Source organism: Podarcis cretensis (assembly GCF_951804945.1).
Source record: "Podarcis cretensis genome assembly, chromosome: 1".
Taxonomy (NCBI): Eukaryota; Metazoa; Chordata; class Lepidosauria; order Squamata; family Lacertidae; genus Podarcis; species Podarcis cretensis.
In genome coordinates this window covers 76,189,001-76,207,619 of record NC_137170.1, presented here as the reverse complement: position 1 = coordinate 76,207,619, position 18,619 = coordinate 76,189,001, and the positions used below count along the sequence as shown (strand labels likewise).

The 18,619-nt window shown below is 44.3% G+C and overlaps 1 protein-coding gene across 1 annotated transcript in view; it reads left to right on the top strand.

Moving 5' to 3' along the window:
- CD81 (CD81 molecule) overlaps window positions 1-18,619 on the top strand; it is a 63,953-nt gene that overhangs the window by 27,164 nt on the left and 18,170 nt on the right. Inside the window, exons 2-3 of the mRNA XM_079988007.1 lie at window positions 3,665-3,779; window positions 18,222-18,319. Coding sequence (XP_079844133.1) covers window positions 3,665-3,779; window positions 18,222-18,319 — 213 coding nt within the window. The remainder of the gene's footprint in view (window positions 1-3,664; window positions 3,780-18,221; window positions 18,320-18,619) is intronic.

Sequence of the window (18,619 nt, the reverse complement as noted above, 5' to 3'; positions counted from 1 at the left end):
CCATAAGACCCACATACATTTCCCCCTTACCTTTCAGAAGGAAAAAAGTGCATCTTATGGAGTGAAAATACGGTATGTCAATGTGCGTGCGGGGGGGGGGGGGGTCAGGAAGCTCCATCCATTTGCAGAATGGAAGGGGAGGGTAGCTTTGTATAAAGCAGTGGACAATAAGTTAGAATGTATATAACAATACATAAAATCTGCATAAAAAACAATACATAAAATTTGACATGGCATGCAATGTATTTATTGGATGTATATCTCATAAAGTAAAGATTTGGTGTGGGTTTTTTTTACAAAATCTGCATGCTTGAATATACTATTTAAAAAAAAAATCTGAGCAGGAGAGACTGACTTTGGTAACTTTCTTTAAAAGAGAGAAGAATGAGACTCTTTGGTGACTGTGAAATGTGTACATGGGGCAAGTGTTACATTTGTGCTCTTCTGCAGACATCACCCATTTGCCTCCCACCAGTTTTCCCATGAGAAACGGAAGATTGCACTGTTCTCTAGCTCTGCGGTGTTGCTCAGGCAGCTGAAGCATTATCTTATTTGGAAAGCAGAATTGGACACCTGGAACAGCAACTGGAAAAAACAGTATGCCAAAGATCAGGCCCATTGCAGTGTGTTTTCAATTTGTCAGAATTCTTGCCGACTCTGAGTGGAAAAAGCAAAATTGCAGTCTGCGCCAGTGTTTAGTTTTCCTCTTGGGTTTTTTCTTTTTTATGAGCAGCTCAGGGCTGTTGTTTTGTTTGTCAGATGGTGAAGTAGAAGCCAGAATTATGGTGGACTTGCCACTTGCCTTTAAATCACATTCAAAGATGGGGAGGGAGGGGAATGCTCCTCACAAACAGCAATGTATAATACTAAACTCTGCTTCCATCTTCTTTAGCGTGATTTCTTTCTTTCTGTACTGCAGAGGGAGATTCAGTGCAGCTGTACCACATACCCCTTTTAACAAGATTGGCCCGGGCATTTCCCATACTTTTGTCTCTTTTTACCTTTCTTCTCTCAGCTGTTCAGTGTCTTTTGGAGTCCAAATTTAAATATCCTTCATACCATGTTTACAGTGGTACCTCAGGTTACATACGCTTCAGGTTACAGACTCCGCGAACCCAGAAATAGTGCTTCGGGTTAAGAACTTTGCTTCAGGATGAGAACAGAAATCGTGTTCTGGTGGCGCGGCTGCAGCAGGAGGCCCCATTAGCTAAAGTGGTGCTTCAGGTTAAGAACAGTTTCAGGTTAAGTACGGACCTCCAAAACAAATTAAGTACTTAACACTGTATTTTGCAAAACTAGACTCAGTTGCCATGAGTTTTGAATTGCCTTGCTTTTGAAAATAGCACTCCTTGAATGGAAGAAGCTATGGGAAAAACTGTGCGACTATAATCCTGGTCTGGTATCTCAGAGAAAGAACCAGTATTTTAAAACTGGGAATATCTTGTAGCCGGTAAAGACGTTGCACTGGAGAAAGCTACAGAGATGTGAGATGTGGGGAAATGATAATGTTTTTGCGGCACAACCCCAAGTTCCCACAGCACCACCTTATGCCAGGTGCATTACAGCGCTTCGGTGCACACCTGCATTATGCAGTTCAAATATAGAGACTATGTTGTTGCAAGGCTAAAAATGAGGAGGAAGAGGAGAGTGGTGGCAGAAGGATGAAGTAAGTGGTGGCCAGGTTGATTGTATCCACCACTCCATGTTCACCTTACTATGAGTGTACAAATAGGAGTGGATGAGTGTGTGGCTGTTCTTTGTGGCTTTTGGTGTTGTCCATATCCAGACTATGGCTTGCTTGCTTGCTGCAAGCAAACCGCATGTGGTAAGCCAGAAATCAACCAAGGTTTGTTCTTAGCTTATTTCTGGCATACTGCTAGTTGGACACACCTGACAAAATAAATTTGAAAAATAAAAATAATGAGAAGCCACGCTGTGACTTTTTTGAGCCCCAAAGGTGCTCCATGAGGGAGAAGCCCATGGCAGGAAGGAGGTACATTGGTACTTAGAACAGCATAGGGCTCGTCTAGACTTGTTCTGGTCCCATGCCTAGAAAGTGTGAGTCTGAGTGGTTTCTGCTTGTCATGCACTTTCTAGGCATGGGTTTGAGCAGTTTTGCCCTTCCCCCACCACTTTTCCCTGGGAAATCTACTCTTCAGCAATAAATTGGAGGAAGCATCAGTCCTGAGAAAATCCTATTGAAGTTTGCTCTGATTCAATGGTAAAGATCAGGCTTCCTTGGATGAAAGCGGTGGGGCAAGTCTGGATGTGCCCAAATTGGTTGTGGCATATTGGGACATGAAAACAAGGCCAGTGTCTAACTTCTCTTTGCAAAATCTATGTCACTTCCCTCAAAAAGCTACCCTGAGGCTTTCAACTAATGAGCCTCACTAGTGGACATCTCTGCAAAGACTTCTGTTAGTGCAACCGTGTTTTTCGCTTTCTTGCCTTTTCTCCTTCTCACCCCAAATTGCCGGCTCCCTTGGCCTGTAGAGTGAGATGAGCGTGCAACTCCAGAGTTGTCCGCAACTAGACCTAACGGTCAGGGGTACCTTAACTTTACCCCTGCCCCTTTATGTAATGTTTCCTGTTCTGCTTCGAAGAAAGTACAAAAAAGAAAAAAATACAAACATGCATTTCAAAAAGACTGCTTAAGCTGGCTACTTTAATATCCTTAAAGCTAAAAGTAGCCAGTTTAAGTATACTTTTTTAAAATAAAAAAAGGTGTATCATAATTTGCCATCATGGGGATGTGCAAGAATGATTCAAGATGCTGAGACTCCACCCCATGATCAGTAGCAAGATTATTCAGCGACACCTGTAGCTTCATCAGTCATTGCCTATATATTTTAAAGAATATGACACAATGATCAATACAAGTATCCTAGCATAGGGTCTTCATGAAATGAAATTCTTTGAGCCACACTACACTTCGCACATTTTCTGATGCTTCACAACAAGCACACTTTTGGTAGTTAAGGCACTGGAAATGCTCTTCTGCTACTCGAGTGCCATTGTAATTAATTATGTGCTAATGTAGCCCCCAGCTGATACCCTAGGACATAGATTCAAACATAACTTTCTAATCTCACTGGGATGAAAAGAACCCTATCGATAAGTGTCTCATTTGGGTTGCTGGAAGGAAATGAATGACTAAGTCAGCCTGAGGATTGTGTTTGGATATATGTTTGGTACAGATGAGGTCTTTTAAACAAAACTGTAACCTCATTTAATCTCTTGAGAGCCAGTGTGGTGTAGTGGTTAAGAGCATTAGCTTCGTAATCTGGGGAACCGGGTTTGCATCTCCGGTCCTCCACATGCAGCTGCTGGGTGACCTTGGGCCAGTCACACTTCTCTGAAGCCTCTCAGCCCCACTCACCTCACAGAGTGTTTGTTGTGGGGGAGGAAGGGAAAGGAGAATGTTAGCCGCTTTGAGACTCCTTCGGGTAGTGATAAAGGGGGATATCAAATCCAAACTCTTCTTCTTCTTATCCCTCATCCCATCTCACAGACCCTGCCCACATTTGCCTGGGTGTTTAGTGCATCTTGGGTGTGTGACGAGGTTTGGAATGTTTTGGTAAATCGTTTTATGGCACGAGCAATCTCTTTTCCCCCATTTATTTGAAGGGGTCATGTTAACCTGCCTTCTTAAATTTCTTTTCAGCTGGCAGGAGGAATAATTCTAGGTGTGGCATTGTGGCTTCGTCACGATTCGCAGACCTCAAGTATCTTGGAATCAAGGCTAGATGACCAGCCGGCTCCTAGCACATACTATGTTGGTAAGCAGGAACCATGGGGGCTGGAGGGGGCTGGAATGTTGTAAGAATGAGAAGGGGTAGAAAAGCGGTTTGTTCCTCAACAGCTCTCTGGAACATTATCTGCCCTTAATAAAACAATGCAAAAAAGGAGGAGAGGAAAAAGAAGAGAGAATAGCTATTTTCTATAATGGCAAACATACATATTATAACTTAACTAAACTTCCTACTGAAAGTGGTGCAGCTGTTGACTCTGTTGACTTTTTGCTTTTGGACACAGTATATAATCCAGGCTAGTTTGAACTAACCTGCAAACAGAGCTTTGGGTTACAGAGTGCAGACCGTCTCCTAGCCCCTTTTGGAGCTTCGTATCATGCTCTGTGCTAAAAGTGCATGCAAAATAATTGTGTAGTGTCCAAAACTCAAACACCCAGAATCTGACAAAGTGCCTATATCTGTGGCACTTCTCAGTTTAAGAGGTGAATCAGCCACAGCAGAAACTTCTGCATTGTTATCAGTAACCTACCAGAGCACCTGTCTGTAGGAATACCTTATTACATTGTACCTTATCCCTGACATTCCTGTTCTCCTCTCCTCATCTTCTGACCCCACCACCACCACTTTTGAAGTCTACGTCCTGGCTCTTTAACATTCCGCCCGCCATAGGTTGCTTTGCTCTGGTGTCCTTGTGTGCATTTACCATTAGTCAGTCTCAAGCACTGAGAGATCATGTTTCAGCCCAACGGCTGCATTCCCTTTTGGGCAACCATCTGTGGGCCACATGGCAGTGGTGGGTGGGAGCAGAAGCCAAAGTGTCCAGAGGAACACATGTAAATTTCACCACCTGTGAAGTTTCTGCACACACACTCGCATACCCTTCTCTGCCCTCCTTCCAGACAGACAAGAAGCTTTATTAGAGCTCAGGGACACATTCCTACAAGGTGAAGACCTTAATATGTGAAGTAGGGCCAGTGAGAGATGTGACCTGGGGAGAGTTCTGAGGGCCAAATGGAGAGAGCTGAAGGGCCACATTCAGGTTGGGTGAGGTTTCCCACTCCTGGTTTAGCTTCTTTATAGAAGTAAGCTGCTTGGCCGTCTGAGATGAGTGCTTTAATGGCTGATGGAAAACAGGACTGTGACTGGTTGTGATGTCATAATTGTGTTACCTTTGTTTTATTTTCATTTTGTTGTACTTTTCGTTTGGTTTTAATCCCTGTAAACTGCTCAGAGAACTTCGGTTACAGGGAAGGCTGTTGATTGTATAAATTGAATAAAAATGCTCAGATTTGAATTGCAAGGCTCTTGAGCAACCTTTGCCGAATTTAGGATAAATGGTAGCCCTTTTATGTAAGGCACTGTTGGAAGTGACATTATCTTGATTTATACAAACTGAAGAGCTTTTGGAGCCTTTTATCAAAAAGCAGGAAGCTTGTTTGATAAATATGCTTCAATATTGTTGAACCAAATGGAATAGAGAAGGTTGATCCTCTTGTGCAACGAGTATTTTACTCAAAGGCAAGCATTTCTTGAATGTGCTGAGTCTGGGATAGGGTGGGGGCGGACATTCAAGCACAACCATCTTTTTCCACAGCTGAATCTGCATAAAGTTCTATGCATACCACCTGCTGCTGAGCGTGAGGGGAACTTGTGGCCCTCCAGATGTTGTTGGGACTCCCAACTTCCATCATTCCCAGCCAGCATTGCCAATGGTCAGGGATGATGGCAGTTGTGCTCCAGCAACTTCTGGCATGCCACAAGTTTTCCCTGTTCCTGCTCTACGGACTTTTTTGGGGGTGGACAGGTTAGTAAATCCTGCGCTGGATTTAGAAGAGGAATAGAACAGGAATTCTCTCTTTGACTACCTGTCCTAAAGTAACAGGAAAACGAGGGGCCACTAGGGGCGCATCGGAAGATGGCTAACAATAACATCTCTCCGACCCACAGGAGGTAATTAGGAGGCTGTGATGGGAGTAAATAGCCTCCCTACCCCCCCAAGGTTGTGGGGGGCCCTGCCCTTGCCTGCTGTGCCCTATATCACCCCCGAATTTGTGGGGATGGGGGCACTAGGCAGAATGCCCTCCTGTGGATCTCGGTGCTCCTGGACGCTGTCTCTGATCTGCGCCGCTAGCTGCAAGAACTTCAAAAGGAACAATTAGGAAGAAGCGAATGCACATATTTCAAGGAAGGAGGGGGAGTAAAGACTGCTAACTGAAGAGTTCTCTGATAAACAAGACGAGTCGGAGGAACAAGAATCAATCATGAGAAGATATGCCAAGACTCGGTATGGCAAAGGGACTGGATGGGGGAGGGGGGAAAAACTTTCCTTTCTTTCCTCTATGTGATTAAACAAGAATCCCCCCCCCACAAGTCAGAAATGCTGTTTTAATGACTTAAGCTGTGGATTTACGACGTGTGGAGATAAATTTTCTAACCAAAGCATGTTTTAAGAAGAGTGTGGAAAGTTTAAGAGCTTTGAAATGACGCAGTTAAAAATACCGTCGCCATGTTGGCAAGCTTTGTTGGAGGACTTGAGTCTGGGAGGAGGAAAAGAGCTGTTTTTATATTGTGGGTGAGACTCCTCAGTGGGACTTAAGAACAACAGATCCTGAGATTAATGATGGAAAGAGTGGTGTTATTTATGAAAGTGATGATATATGGAAACCATCTCGATATGAGGATTGGACAAATGGAAAAATTCACACAGGATATAATTGGTGTTTATCTGCTTAAGGAGATTATCAGAAGAGATCATAAAGAAAAAAGAAAAAATATATGAACAAGATGAGATGTGGAAACAGCAAGATAAGACTGGATAGAATTATGAACTTTATTTGGACTGATTTGGATATGAACGCAGTAGCAAGAAGTTGATCGGAATCCCCCTTCGGAACTTGAAATATGGGTCCCCTCAACAAAAATTTAAAATTTGGCTTTGTAATTCGGAATTTATGTGATGCGATTTGATTTGATTGGTCGGTTAATAAAAATTATTTTTTAAAAAAATAAAGTAACAGGAAAACATAGCAAAAGTCCCAGCGCTTTCTTCCAAAACCACATTGGGACGTTGGGGCAGCAAGGCACAAGGAGGCCTACAAATGCAATGCAGGTCAGTGAGGGTCCACTTGGAGGGGGCACTTGGTCTTTCCTGGACTTGGCTGGTGAGAGAGGAAGGAATCACTTGCTTCAGGATCCTAGACGTCTCTGCAACCAGCACTGGATTTAGGACAATGTGGGCGGTTCCCCTGCACAGGGTGCTGAGCCGAGGTGGTGCAAAATTGAGAAGATTCATTTGGGAGTGCCCAATTTTGGCCTTGCTCAGGGCGCACCATATTACCAAAGATTACCAATATTCACCCCTGCTAGACCTTTGCCTGCATGCAGCTCTTGCTCCAAGCCTCTGAATGGTGAGGAGCTATGGCTCTGCTGAGGAGGATGCGGAGCAGCTGTCTTCAGTTGCAGTGATCAACGTGACTCATGTTCTCCAGGCTTGCCTGCCTGGATAAGTGTACTTAGGCTTAATATGATCTCTTTCATTTTTGTAAGTAAATCAGCCAGACTGCTGACTTGCTCAGAAGCAGAGCCCTTTTTTGGAATCTTCCATCTCTGCAGGAGCAGCAGTCCAAAGCTTACAGCACATTAAGCTGTGCAGAGCATCTGCTTTTGGTATCCCAGTTTCCTCACACAGCTTGGCAGCGCCACCAGCACTGAAGTGTGCCTCAGTGCCTATTTCCATGATTTATTTTTTTGCATGCTGCCCACTTGCTTTTTGCACTGACTGGGAGAATATGAAGGCTTTGAGTCCTGTGTCGTGGATGTGGAGCAGCACGGACACAGAAGGCAGAAAGACCAGGAAGTGGTCAGCAGGTTATTTCTCCAGAATTTCTGCCCTACAGAAGGAAGCACTGTCTTTCTATCTCTCTCTTTTGCCAGTATTTGTTAAACATCCAGCAATCTGCTTCCTAGTAACATTGGAAATATTCCTAATATGCCTGCCGTGTGTGGGTGTGAGAGAGAGAAGCTCAGATACCTTATTAATAGAAGCTGATATGGCAGAGCTGTGAGTGACAAGAGTTTAAAAAGCGCAGCTGAATTAGCTTATTGTGTCCAAAAACATATGGCCCACCCTCTTGTGGAGCTGCCAACATGTTGCTGTGTGAGAATCATGCAGAAAAGGCGCTGCTTGGATTCCTCAGGGTTGTTTTTTAATTTCCATTCAGTAATAAATAGCAGACCATTTTGTTCAACTGTTCTCAACCCGAGGCTCCCCAAGTCTGGAGCCTCTGATGGCTTCTAATTGAAAGATTTGTTTCCAGACTTGCCACACCCTGCTTTGCTCTAGTGACTCCACTCCACTTGGCTATTCCTGGTTCACAAAGAGAGAGGAAAAGAGGAATGTTGTCCAGTGAACTTAAGGATATGTGCTGCTCTGCTTCCACATCCCTTGTATCATTTCTCATTTCTGCATGTTAGAACTCAACGTAGAGCTGTCCTCTGCATAAAATATCCTCCGTACTGTATATTAGGACACATTTGCAAATTCACATGCATGTTGCTTAATTGGTCTGCTTCTGCAATCCGAAAGGAGAGGGGAGGTCACAGCACATGGAACGTGTTGTTTCATTTCTCTTGTGAGGGTGTGGGAACGCAGGAGGGGGAACTTTCAGCTTGTTAGTAGATGCATGAACTGTGAGCTGTGCTGAAAGACTTCCCTCCCTCCCACCCCCCCCCATCCCAAATCTTTCCCTCTTCTTGTTTTCAACAAACATGCCAGCACACAAGCAATATTTTCCCTCCCCTCTTCAACTGTGAATTCTAGAAACGTTTAAAAAATAAAAGCTGAGCTTTCAAGGAGTACTGTATGTTCCATCTGCTGAATCCTGTGGTTTTTAAGTTCCATTGGAGCCTTGGTCTATAAGGGAAAGAAGACAGCATTAACTTTCAGGGTAGAGTGCACAGCCTGCTACCAGCCCTGTGCTAACAAGCTGTGTTTTGATAGCTGGCTTTGCCGACATGAGATGGCCTCTGAAGCGACCATTTTGAGGGAGTGGGTTTGTAGTGTACTGAGATCAGCATAGTGGCGAGGAAGTAATAACTGGGTAGGAGGAGGAGGAGCAGCTCAGTGCGATCACTTTTGCCAAAGCCCTTACGAGCCACGGATGGAGGATGCAGTGCGGAGTGAGTGGGAAGCAACAGGCAGCTGTGAGGATTAGGAGCCGACTAGGGGCAGACATTTGTGGTGTGTGTGCTGGGCGTGTCTGTGCGGGATGGCTGCATCTCCCTTCTCAGAAATGAAGCTCCCTGCCTGGCTGCAGAGAAGCCTCCCACCCCTATGCTGCTTTCTGTGTTTGTTCTTCGGCAGCTCCTCATTCCATCTTGGCAGAGTGAGTGGAGCAGCTGGATGTCTTTTTCAATGCTAGCAGGAGGGTGTGTGTGTGTGTGTGTGTGTTTCCCCGCCCCCTCCTTCCACTGCAGCTCTGGCTGTGAAGGCTGGGCCTTCGTGCCACGGCGCCTGTTTACCGTCAGCTAGAGAAAGAAGAGTTCCTTCTCCTGGGAGTGAAGGAGGGAAGGGCCAGGCAGCGATGTGAAATGGAGGGCGGCAGATTAGGGCAGAAAAAGAGAAGCTTTACCATCGATGATACAGTCCCAAGGCCTTTCCACAATGGTATCTGGCTACGAAGCTATTGCTACAATGGGCAGTAGCTGCGGTCTTGGTTAATGCATCTCCCAGCTCATAAAAAAGCTTGAGATCAGGGTGTCTCTCTGCCCCTGCCAGAATATATATAAGCTGTCATGAAGAGGCATCCTCCTAGTATTTTCTCCCAACAGTTGCTTTGACTGCTTGTTTAAATTGGCATGGTGCCTTGGTTGATTCTGGTTCTTGTTCAGGTCTATACAGCCGGTCAGTTATGGATCCCAGTGGACACATGTCATGTACTCCATAGGTGCTAGACCCCTGTAGTAAATGCAAGAGTATCCTGCAGCAGCTTATTGCTTTCCCTGTTGTTTTTTCCAGACCCTGCACACCTGGTTCTGTGTCACAGCACCAAATCGTTACTCCATGAGGCATGCCAGCTGCGAAACATTTTTATGCTATGGATATCCCAAATAGTTGGGTGGCTAAAATTATTTCTAACTTTTAGATATATATATATATATATATATAGGCATTTGGAGTGCAGATGCAGACTTACAGACTTGAAGCAATGGGCCTCTTATTTCCTAACACCTGTTTCCTTTCATCCTATTTCTACTGGTTCTTCTTTAAATTGCTGTGGTTTCAACGTCAGATGCATCAATACTTAAGCATATTTATCACAGTGAATTCAGTGGGGCTTAAAAGGTAGATGCAAACAACTTTATGAACTCTGGTTATAAGGCAGAAATATCCTGACTTTAAATTGCAAAATGCATTCACAGCTGATAGTGCTGAATTATGGTTCCCATGTGTTTTATATGTCCCCCTGGTGACAAATGTAGATGCAGCCCTGGAAGAGAAAGACTGGACCCCAATATCTCTGCTCTCATCAGCTCCAGCCAGCACAGCTAAGGGCCAGGGAAAAATGGCTGTTGTAATCGAACAAGACCTGAACCGCACTGGTTACCCCTGTTACAGAGGAAACTTTGCTTGGGAGTCATTTTTATCTAAGGAATTTCTCCCTTGAATGATCTGGGGGTGAGAGCTATATGTGTGTCATCAAGGGTTGGACTGTCCCTCCTTCTCAGCCCTACTCGCCCTGCCCCAAGAGTCCTTGTTTAAGGAGCTGCTACCTTTGGGGACGCAGGTGGCGCTGTGGGTTAAAGCCTCAGCGCCTAGGGCTTGCCGATCGAAAGGTCGGCGGTTCGAATCCCTGCGGCAGGGTGCGCTCCCGCTGCTCGGTCCCAGCGCCTGCCAACCTAGCAGTTCGAAAGCACCTCCGGGTGCAAGTAGATAAATAGGGACCGCTTACCAGCGGGAAGGTAAACGGCGTTTCCGTGTGCGGCTCTGGCTCTGGCTCTGGCCAGAGCAGCGATGTCACGCTGGCCACGTGACCCGGAAGTGTCTCCGGACAGCGCTGGCCCCTGGCCTCTTAAGTGAGATGGGCGCACAACCCCAGAGTCTGTCAAGACTGGCCCGTACGGGCAGGGGTACCTTTACCTTTACCTTTGGGGGGTTGCCAAAGGAGACGCTGTCCTCTGGAAGGATGCAGTGCCAAGGTCTAGACACTTGACTTAAGGATGCTGAGCAGTGCTCTCCACCCAGCCAAGGAAAGCTCCACCCCAGTTGGCCTGTACTATTCTGAGACTGCTTGTACACACAACATTTTCCTTGGGGGTGGGTTGTTTCCTTCATAGGCCACTGCAACCCACCAGACAGGAACGGCAACAGAATCAGCAAGCTTGGTAGGAAAAGGCTAAGAAAAGCTAAGTTCCAACTGCCTGCTTCTCCATCACCAGAAAGCTAGAGATACAGGTGTTCTTGGCTCCCATGTTACAGAAGAAAACAAATTCAATCCATAGTTTTGTGGGGGACCATGACAGATTTAAAAATCAGTGGTGGGTTGTAGGTTTGCCCCAGAATCGACTTAATATCTTTATGGGTTGGTTAGAACAGCTAGATGGCATGCAAGAAAGTAAAAGAAAATGAATATGTACCATACATTTAAAGTAAAAAAGGTAAAGGTACCCCTGCCCGTACGGGCCAGTCTTGCCAGACTCTAGGGTTGTGCGCTCATCTCACTCTATAGGCCGGGAGCCAGCGCTGTCCGCAGACACTTCCGGGTCACGTGGCCAGCGTGACAAGCTGCATCTGGCAAGCCAGCGCAGCACACGGAACACAGTTTACCTTACCGCTGGTAAGCGGTCCCTATTTATCTACTTGCACCTGGAGGTGCTTTCGAACTGCTAGGTTGGCAGGCGCTGGGACCGAACGACGGGAGCGCACCCTGCCGCGGGGATTCGAACCACCGACCATGCGATCAGCAAGTCCTAGGCGCTGAGGTTTTACCCAGAGCGCCACCCGCGTCCCTACATTTAAAGTAGAATTATACAATTTTAACCAGTCATGGCTACCGCCCCCCCTCCAAAGAATCCTGGGAACTGTGATTTGTTAAGGGTGCTGAGAATTGTTAGGAAACCCCTATTCCCCTCACAGAGCTACAGAGTTCCTTGGGAGAGGGATTGATGGTTAAACCACTCTCAGACAGATTAGACAAGAGAGTCCTGTTTTAGGCACATAGATACAACATAACTGTTGTTGGACTAAATAGCTTCCCAGTATCGATTTATTGCATGCTCCTTTTCCACCTTCCTTTGACCTTCCTATGCCCTGTACACATTATTTCTAAATAGACTTTTCCTTTGATTTGACAGTTTTGCAGCGTTCTTCCCCCTTGGCTCCTCTGGGCTGAACATGGAGTTCTGGGCAATGCATCCACCGTAAAACAATGCATCCAGTCTAAAAACCTGTGAAATATGAAAAACAACTTGGTTTTTTTCATTTTTCTTTAAAATTCTAGCTCTCCTAATCAGTTGGTTGGTTTCAGGAAGACTTGAATTTCAGGCTTTTCTCCAGAGCTGACTGCTTGGACTGTCCAGGGCTGACTCTTAGTAGCCAGAGAACACCAGATCCCTGAGAGGTCTCCCCCCATGGCTGGGCTTGACTTTGCCATTGCAGCTGCAGCAATATGCGGAACTTGTTCATGACCACAAAATAACCAAAGTTGTTCTTCTCATAAAAGGGTAGAAGCAGGGACTTCCCACCTCCTCCTCAGCAGGGACTTCCCATCTTCTCTCCCCTTTCAGCAAGAAAAGAGACAGCAAATGAATCTGAAAGAGTATGCAAATAGCACAGAGTCCAAAATAAGAGAGCTGCTGACTACTCCCACTCAGCTGAGCTGCTGAAGGACATGTGCCCTCTCTCAGTATGTCTGCCCATCTTGCAATTTCCGTCACTTTTTTGAACTTAAGGTTCACACATTTATTTATATATATATATATATATATATATATATATATATATATATATATTTGCATGACTATAGAAGGGATCCTATAAATTCTTCACTGATGCTTTTTCAGTATACACTCCAAATTTATTATTTCCATTTTTTTTTCTCATGTGTCTTTGTGTACAGAGAGAGATCTCCTAATCAGTTTGTTGGAATTACATTGTGATCCCACAATATCAAGGGGATAGTAAACTTTTACCTAAAGTACAGAAAGTCTGGCTTCAGAGTTTTGTCTTTTTTTGTCATGGAGCTATGGCAGGTGGGGAGAGTTACTGGAGGAGGAGTACTCATGATGTGAGATTCTCCAGAGAACATCTGGAATGATTTCCTGCCAGATAGCATTCTTTCGGTACAAGATAGGCTCCATGTAGTGTAAAAAGTTCTTCTCAGGAAGGCAGGGGAAAGCAAGGAGTAGACTTTTCTCCTACTCCTACTTGTATCACTTGAGAAGGCTGGAGTAGGATTACCTGTAGAGGTATTCAGGGTGTGGATCACTACAACTATACGGGGAGTTTCTGTGTAAAAGACTTATTACAGTCCCTGGTTCTAGTAATAATAATAATAATAATAATAATAATAATAATAATAATAATAATTCATTATTTGTACCCTGCCCATCTGGCTGGGTTTCCCCAGCCACTCTGGGCGGCTTCCATAGAAACCAAAAAACACCAAAATATCACACATTAAAAATATCACACATTAAAAACTACTTGGAGGAAATGTCCTGGTTAAGTGAAGGAAAACACGTAACCTATAATAGTGGTAGTCATAGTATTCATTTCATTTCTTTATCACTTTAAATTTTTAAGAAACAAACAGCGCTTTACAGCACATTAAAACATCAAATAAAACAATCCAGAATAAAACATTCCTAACTAAAATATTATCTTAAGGATTTCAAAACAGAATATTACAAAGCAGGTCAACCACAGAATGCACATTTAACGCAGCAAAGTTTTCTAAGAAAAACCTGAAAGGAAACATTACTAAAGGAAATAAAATATAAAATGCATATTTAAAACAGCACAATTAAAGAGAATAAAATATTATCATAAGCATAGAACATATCTGCTGCTGTTGCTGCCAATCCTTTCAATGGTGGCTCATGATGAGTGGCAGCTATGGAAGCTCAGGCTCTGTGACCTGGGTCTGCACTAAGAGATGGCCAAGATGGTCCCAACAATCTTGCTACTTACATATTTTCCTATCCCATTCTTCTTAAGTTCCCAGGCTCCACAGTTTAAGAAGAAATCAAACTTGGGCTCTAGCCACACTATCCCTCTCAGAAATCATTATATGTTCCCTTTCTTTGATTATGTTGGCTGTAAAACATGAAAAGAGTAAGAATGTGGTCAGGAAATAAAGAGAGTGCTCTTCCTAAACTTTGCCTTGTTCCTTCTCTTGCCTGTTTGACAACAACAGGTAGTGAAATTGGCAGGTGTGAGCAGGAAGGGATATAGCCAGATGATTCCAGCATTCCAAGAGTTTCTATGGATGCATTTATTGCCTGTTTTCTGGGCTAAAGACTGAGGAGATGGATCTGTCTTCACACCCTAAGTTTTGGCTCTGATCCTAAAAACCCAGTTGTGCGAACTAATCCTGATGGCAGATGCAGTTTCACCTGTCACCAGAAGTGTAGCTCTTCAATAAATGGTTGTACAACACAGGGGTGTTTTTTTTTGGGGGGGGGGTGCCAAGCAATTTTTGACAGAGACAAGTATGACTCTAATGAAGGCTTAGTCATAAAGGAAATGTGTCTCAATGGAACAGCATTTGTCTGCATTCAAGGGTCAAGAAGAGGTCTTTTGTTTTACTCTTCTCTGAAAAAGGAAACACAGTGCTGACCAACCCAACTCTCCAGAACTGCTTATGGAGTTCCACACATAGAGTGAACTCTCAGCACTTACTCTGCAGAGAAAACAACTTCTTGACTGTAGAGTGTCCAATATAAAGAGGTTAGTCTCAGGGTGAGAGAGATGCTCCCCACAGGCTAAGATGCTGAAGATGCAAGTGGCTTATCTCATGTCATTAAATCTACACTGCTACATTTTCTTAAAAGGAGTTTCTACTTTGCTGAATTCAGTTTAGTTGGATACAAGGGGTCATTGTCTGTCTGCTTGGGAGGTTTGTTGTTGTTTTCATTTTAAAACTGCATAGAATAGTCCCACTCTTATTTGCCTCCAGTTGTCTATTTGGCTCTGGCTCTCCGGGACAAAGAGAAACTCAATAAAGGCTGTCTGTCTGTGTCTTAGAATGAATCTGGCTTTTCTCCCAAAGGCTTCTCAATCATTTTATTGCTTTCTGACTTCAGTTCCATTATCACACTTCTTTCCCACTCTCCATCCCAGTGCTTACGATGGAACAGCTTCCACTCTCTTGGGTGCCTGTCAAGAAACAGGAGGATGAAGTCACTGAGTATTGGAAAACTCCTCGAGTCTAACTGCCTGAATTATTTTCTTCTGTGAATTATGCCAAAGAAATTTGAGGTGGTCTGGAGGAACTGCGTACCGATGCCTTTCCAGTGTGCAAACAAGAGTCTTGTTGAACCTTTAAGACTGTCACTATTTTGTGGGATGGATTTAGGTACATGCTGTTAACTTTAGGTTTGCACAATTAAAGTCCCCTGTTGCCCTAGCACAACAAATGCACTCTCTCTCTCTCTCTCTCTCTCTATATATATATATATATACACAATGAATTGTGGTTAGGAAAATCACAGAGAAATGCACAAAAGTGTGGGATAAATGAAAGATGAACGGGAAGACATGTTAGCAACCGCATATATACACATGGTTTGTGGGGGGGGGGGATAAAGAGTGTGAACAATGAGGTTGGGAAAATGAAATGCATAAACAGTGATAATTATGTAATTAACAGTGATTCACAAAACAAATGTTAGTAATGCAGACATCCTGGCATTGGAAAGCCACTGGCTTTCAGCTGTTTCCTTGCTGGGGTTGTAATAGCTCATCTTTCTCCATGCTGAAGTCCTAAACGTGGCTGCTTGAGGGCAGGTCTCGTTGAAATGGGTGGCACTTGCTTTTCAAGAAAACGCGTTTTGGGACTGGAGTGCAAAAATAACAGTTCTACAAACCAAAAGCATCTCTAGAAATTTCTTAATTCACAGGGCCAGGGCACAGCTAGGGGAGAGGGAAGATTTTTCTGTAGGTCTCCTCCTCTCAGTAAGGCAAGAGCAAGAAACCACATCTCCATATTAGGAGTGTAGGCTTTGCATCCTTAAGGTTTCAGGTTCAGGGCCTAGTGTTTTCAAGAAGGGCTAGGGAAGGCTTTTACTAGAAACACCTGGGTAGTTTTTTTACAGAATGCCATAAAGAGCTACCTTACATAATGCAGCTTGGTAATGATAGCACCAGTGCCTGATTCTGTGCTCATTGCAGATATTTGCATTATCTAGAAAGGCGTTTTTCTGCCTGGAGGTGATAATTTTCTTGGGGGAAAGCGGCTACTTAATCTACTTGTTTCTTCATGATCTGATACAGGAGAGATTAAACCTTTTCACATATTAGTACTAACAGATGACCGTCTGTCTTTGTTTTTGCATTTTTATCTCCTTTTTTAATAAAAAAACAAATCTTCAGCAGCACACCCCCAAAATAGTAATTGTGCAGCTTGCGAAAGCTTTTGTGTAAGGTCTTTGTGGGGGTTTCTTGTCTCTCCTCTGGCCTCCTGCCGATCTACCTGACAGTGTGTTTATGCCATTCCTATTAGATCAATGCCTCCTGGCCCACATAAGACCTCTCTAGTATTGGCTGGCTGCCGTTTCTCATCTTGAACCCATTCTAGATTAAAAGCAGAGCTCCTTTCCCTCTGAAGAATGTTACTTCACAACAAATGGGATGGAAAGACATCTTCTGTTTTATAACAAGCCTTCAGGTTTATATGACTGTAAAGTTCTGCCCTCCCACCCCCCCACCCCCACCCCACTCTGTGTTTTACAGTAGCAAGCAGTTCGCCTCCCACCTCTCCACCATCTGTGTCAAGTGCTTGGCAGGTTGTCGGTTTAGGACAGTTTCTGTAACAAGCTGGCTTTCTTCATGGCTGGCATTCTGTAGGCACAGTTAGATTTAGGGTGTTTCATTGTCAGCAGTTAACAAGGTGCTGGGAGTTCTTGACATTTCCTTTTAGAACTTCCCTATATATTACTATAGGACTCTTTGATGCTGCACTGTTGCTTTCAGGAATAAGTATAACCCCACCCCCCACCCCATTCTTTCCCTAGCAAACCAGCCATGACTTTTGATTAAGTTACCAGTTAGTAGCATGGAAATTTATAAATAGGAACTTTATTGTTGATCATACAGTTTCATTTTTATCTCTCATAACATGCTGGCTTCATCCTGATTCTCTTGAACGGTGATGTTCAAAACTTTCTGCTACAGCAGAACCCTTTTATGGTGGCTCAACTGCCAACAAGTTTATTTGAGGCTTCTAGGAGCGCCTGGCGTGCTCTGGTCCATGGGGTCACGAAGAGTCGGACACAATGACTAAACAACAACAAATGTCTAAGAGGATTCTGGGGCATGTTCTGTGGTGCGCCCTGAATTATTGTGGGCTGGTGCTGGCCTGGCTAGTTCAGCCCTCTTTCTGGTGCTTATATTGAACTGAGAAGCTAGATTTAGGCATTCATTGCAAAGGTACGAAAGGGGTCTTTCAGGTAAGTTCAGGTGATAATGATTAGAATCCTCCCCATGGTTGGGTCCCTGATTGTTCAGGATTCCTGATCACATCTAAGCAGAATGAACTTAGAAGCGCCCTTCATATGGGTTCAGAAAAGAAAAACAGAAAAAGGGAGAGAAAATGGCAGCAGTGAAATGAGAAGGTGAACATTATAGAAAGTGATGAAAGGCTCTTTTGGTAACAAAACACGGGCATAAATAATGTGACTTGCCCTCTTGTTCAGTATCAACCACAAGCTTCATTGAAGAGGAAACCACCAGAAATCAAGAAAGAGGATGCAACTACTAAAATAATTCAGAAGTTTGACCAATAATACATGAAATGCTTTTTAATCTACAAGCACAGATCCAAAAGTGGCATGTTAACAAAAATAAAGGTACCCATGCCACCATCTTTCTTGGCCCCGTCCAAACTATCTGTTCTGGCCTCTGCCCACAGGTACTATCTTCACTCTGCTATTGCAAAGCTTCCTGTTTCACCCACTGACAGGCTTTTTGCTGGCAGTAGCCCAAGGAAAGCCACGAAACGGGATGTTCTGGGGCAAGGGAAGAACTGACCCAATGGGTCCTGAGCTAGCCCCACTGCTGCCACTTGATGGGTGTGGGTTCAGTTGCTACTACAGCTCCAGGCTGGCTTTGCCTGCCCCCTTTCCTCCCCTGCTGGTGTGAGCAGAGTAGTGGTGTTTTGGATTAAACAAATGCACATCCCTCACCACAAGCTGTTTCTGATCAGACTTCCTTTGTTGATGCCTGTGCCTTCCTTTTGTCTTCCCTGGCAGGAATCTACATCCTGATTGCTGTTGGAGCAGTGATGATGTTTGTGGGTTTCCTGGGCTGCTATGGTGCCATTCAGGAGTCACAGTGCCTTCTTGGAACAGTAAGATACCATTTTTACTTCCTTACCTTTTCCCTTAATACCTTGATGAAAACCCAACAGTAGAAAGTGTTGGTGTCCATTGAGGGAACAAGTATGTCTGTGGTTTAAGCGCACTTTTGGTCCTTTTTAGCTGGCAGCTTTTGTCCAGAAGAAATGGGGAAACTGCAGAATCCTCCTGCGATTTATTTGATCCCAATTTATGTCTGTGAAAGACTTCTGTGGTACCATCTAAATCCCAAGGGTGCTCAGCATATTGCCACTATGTTCCTCAGTGACAAAGGGGAAGCCAAGCATGCGTGG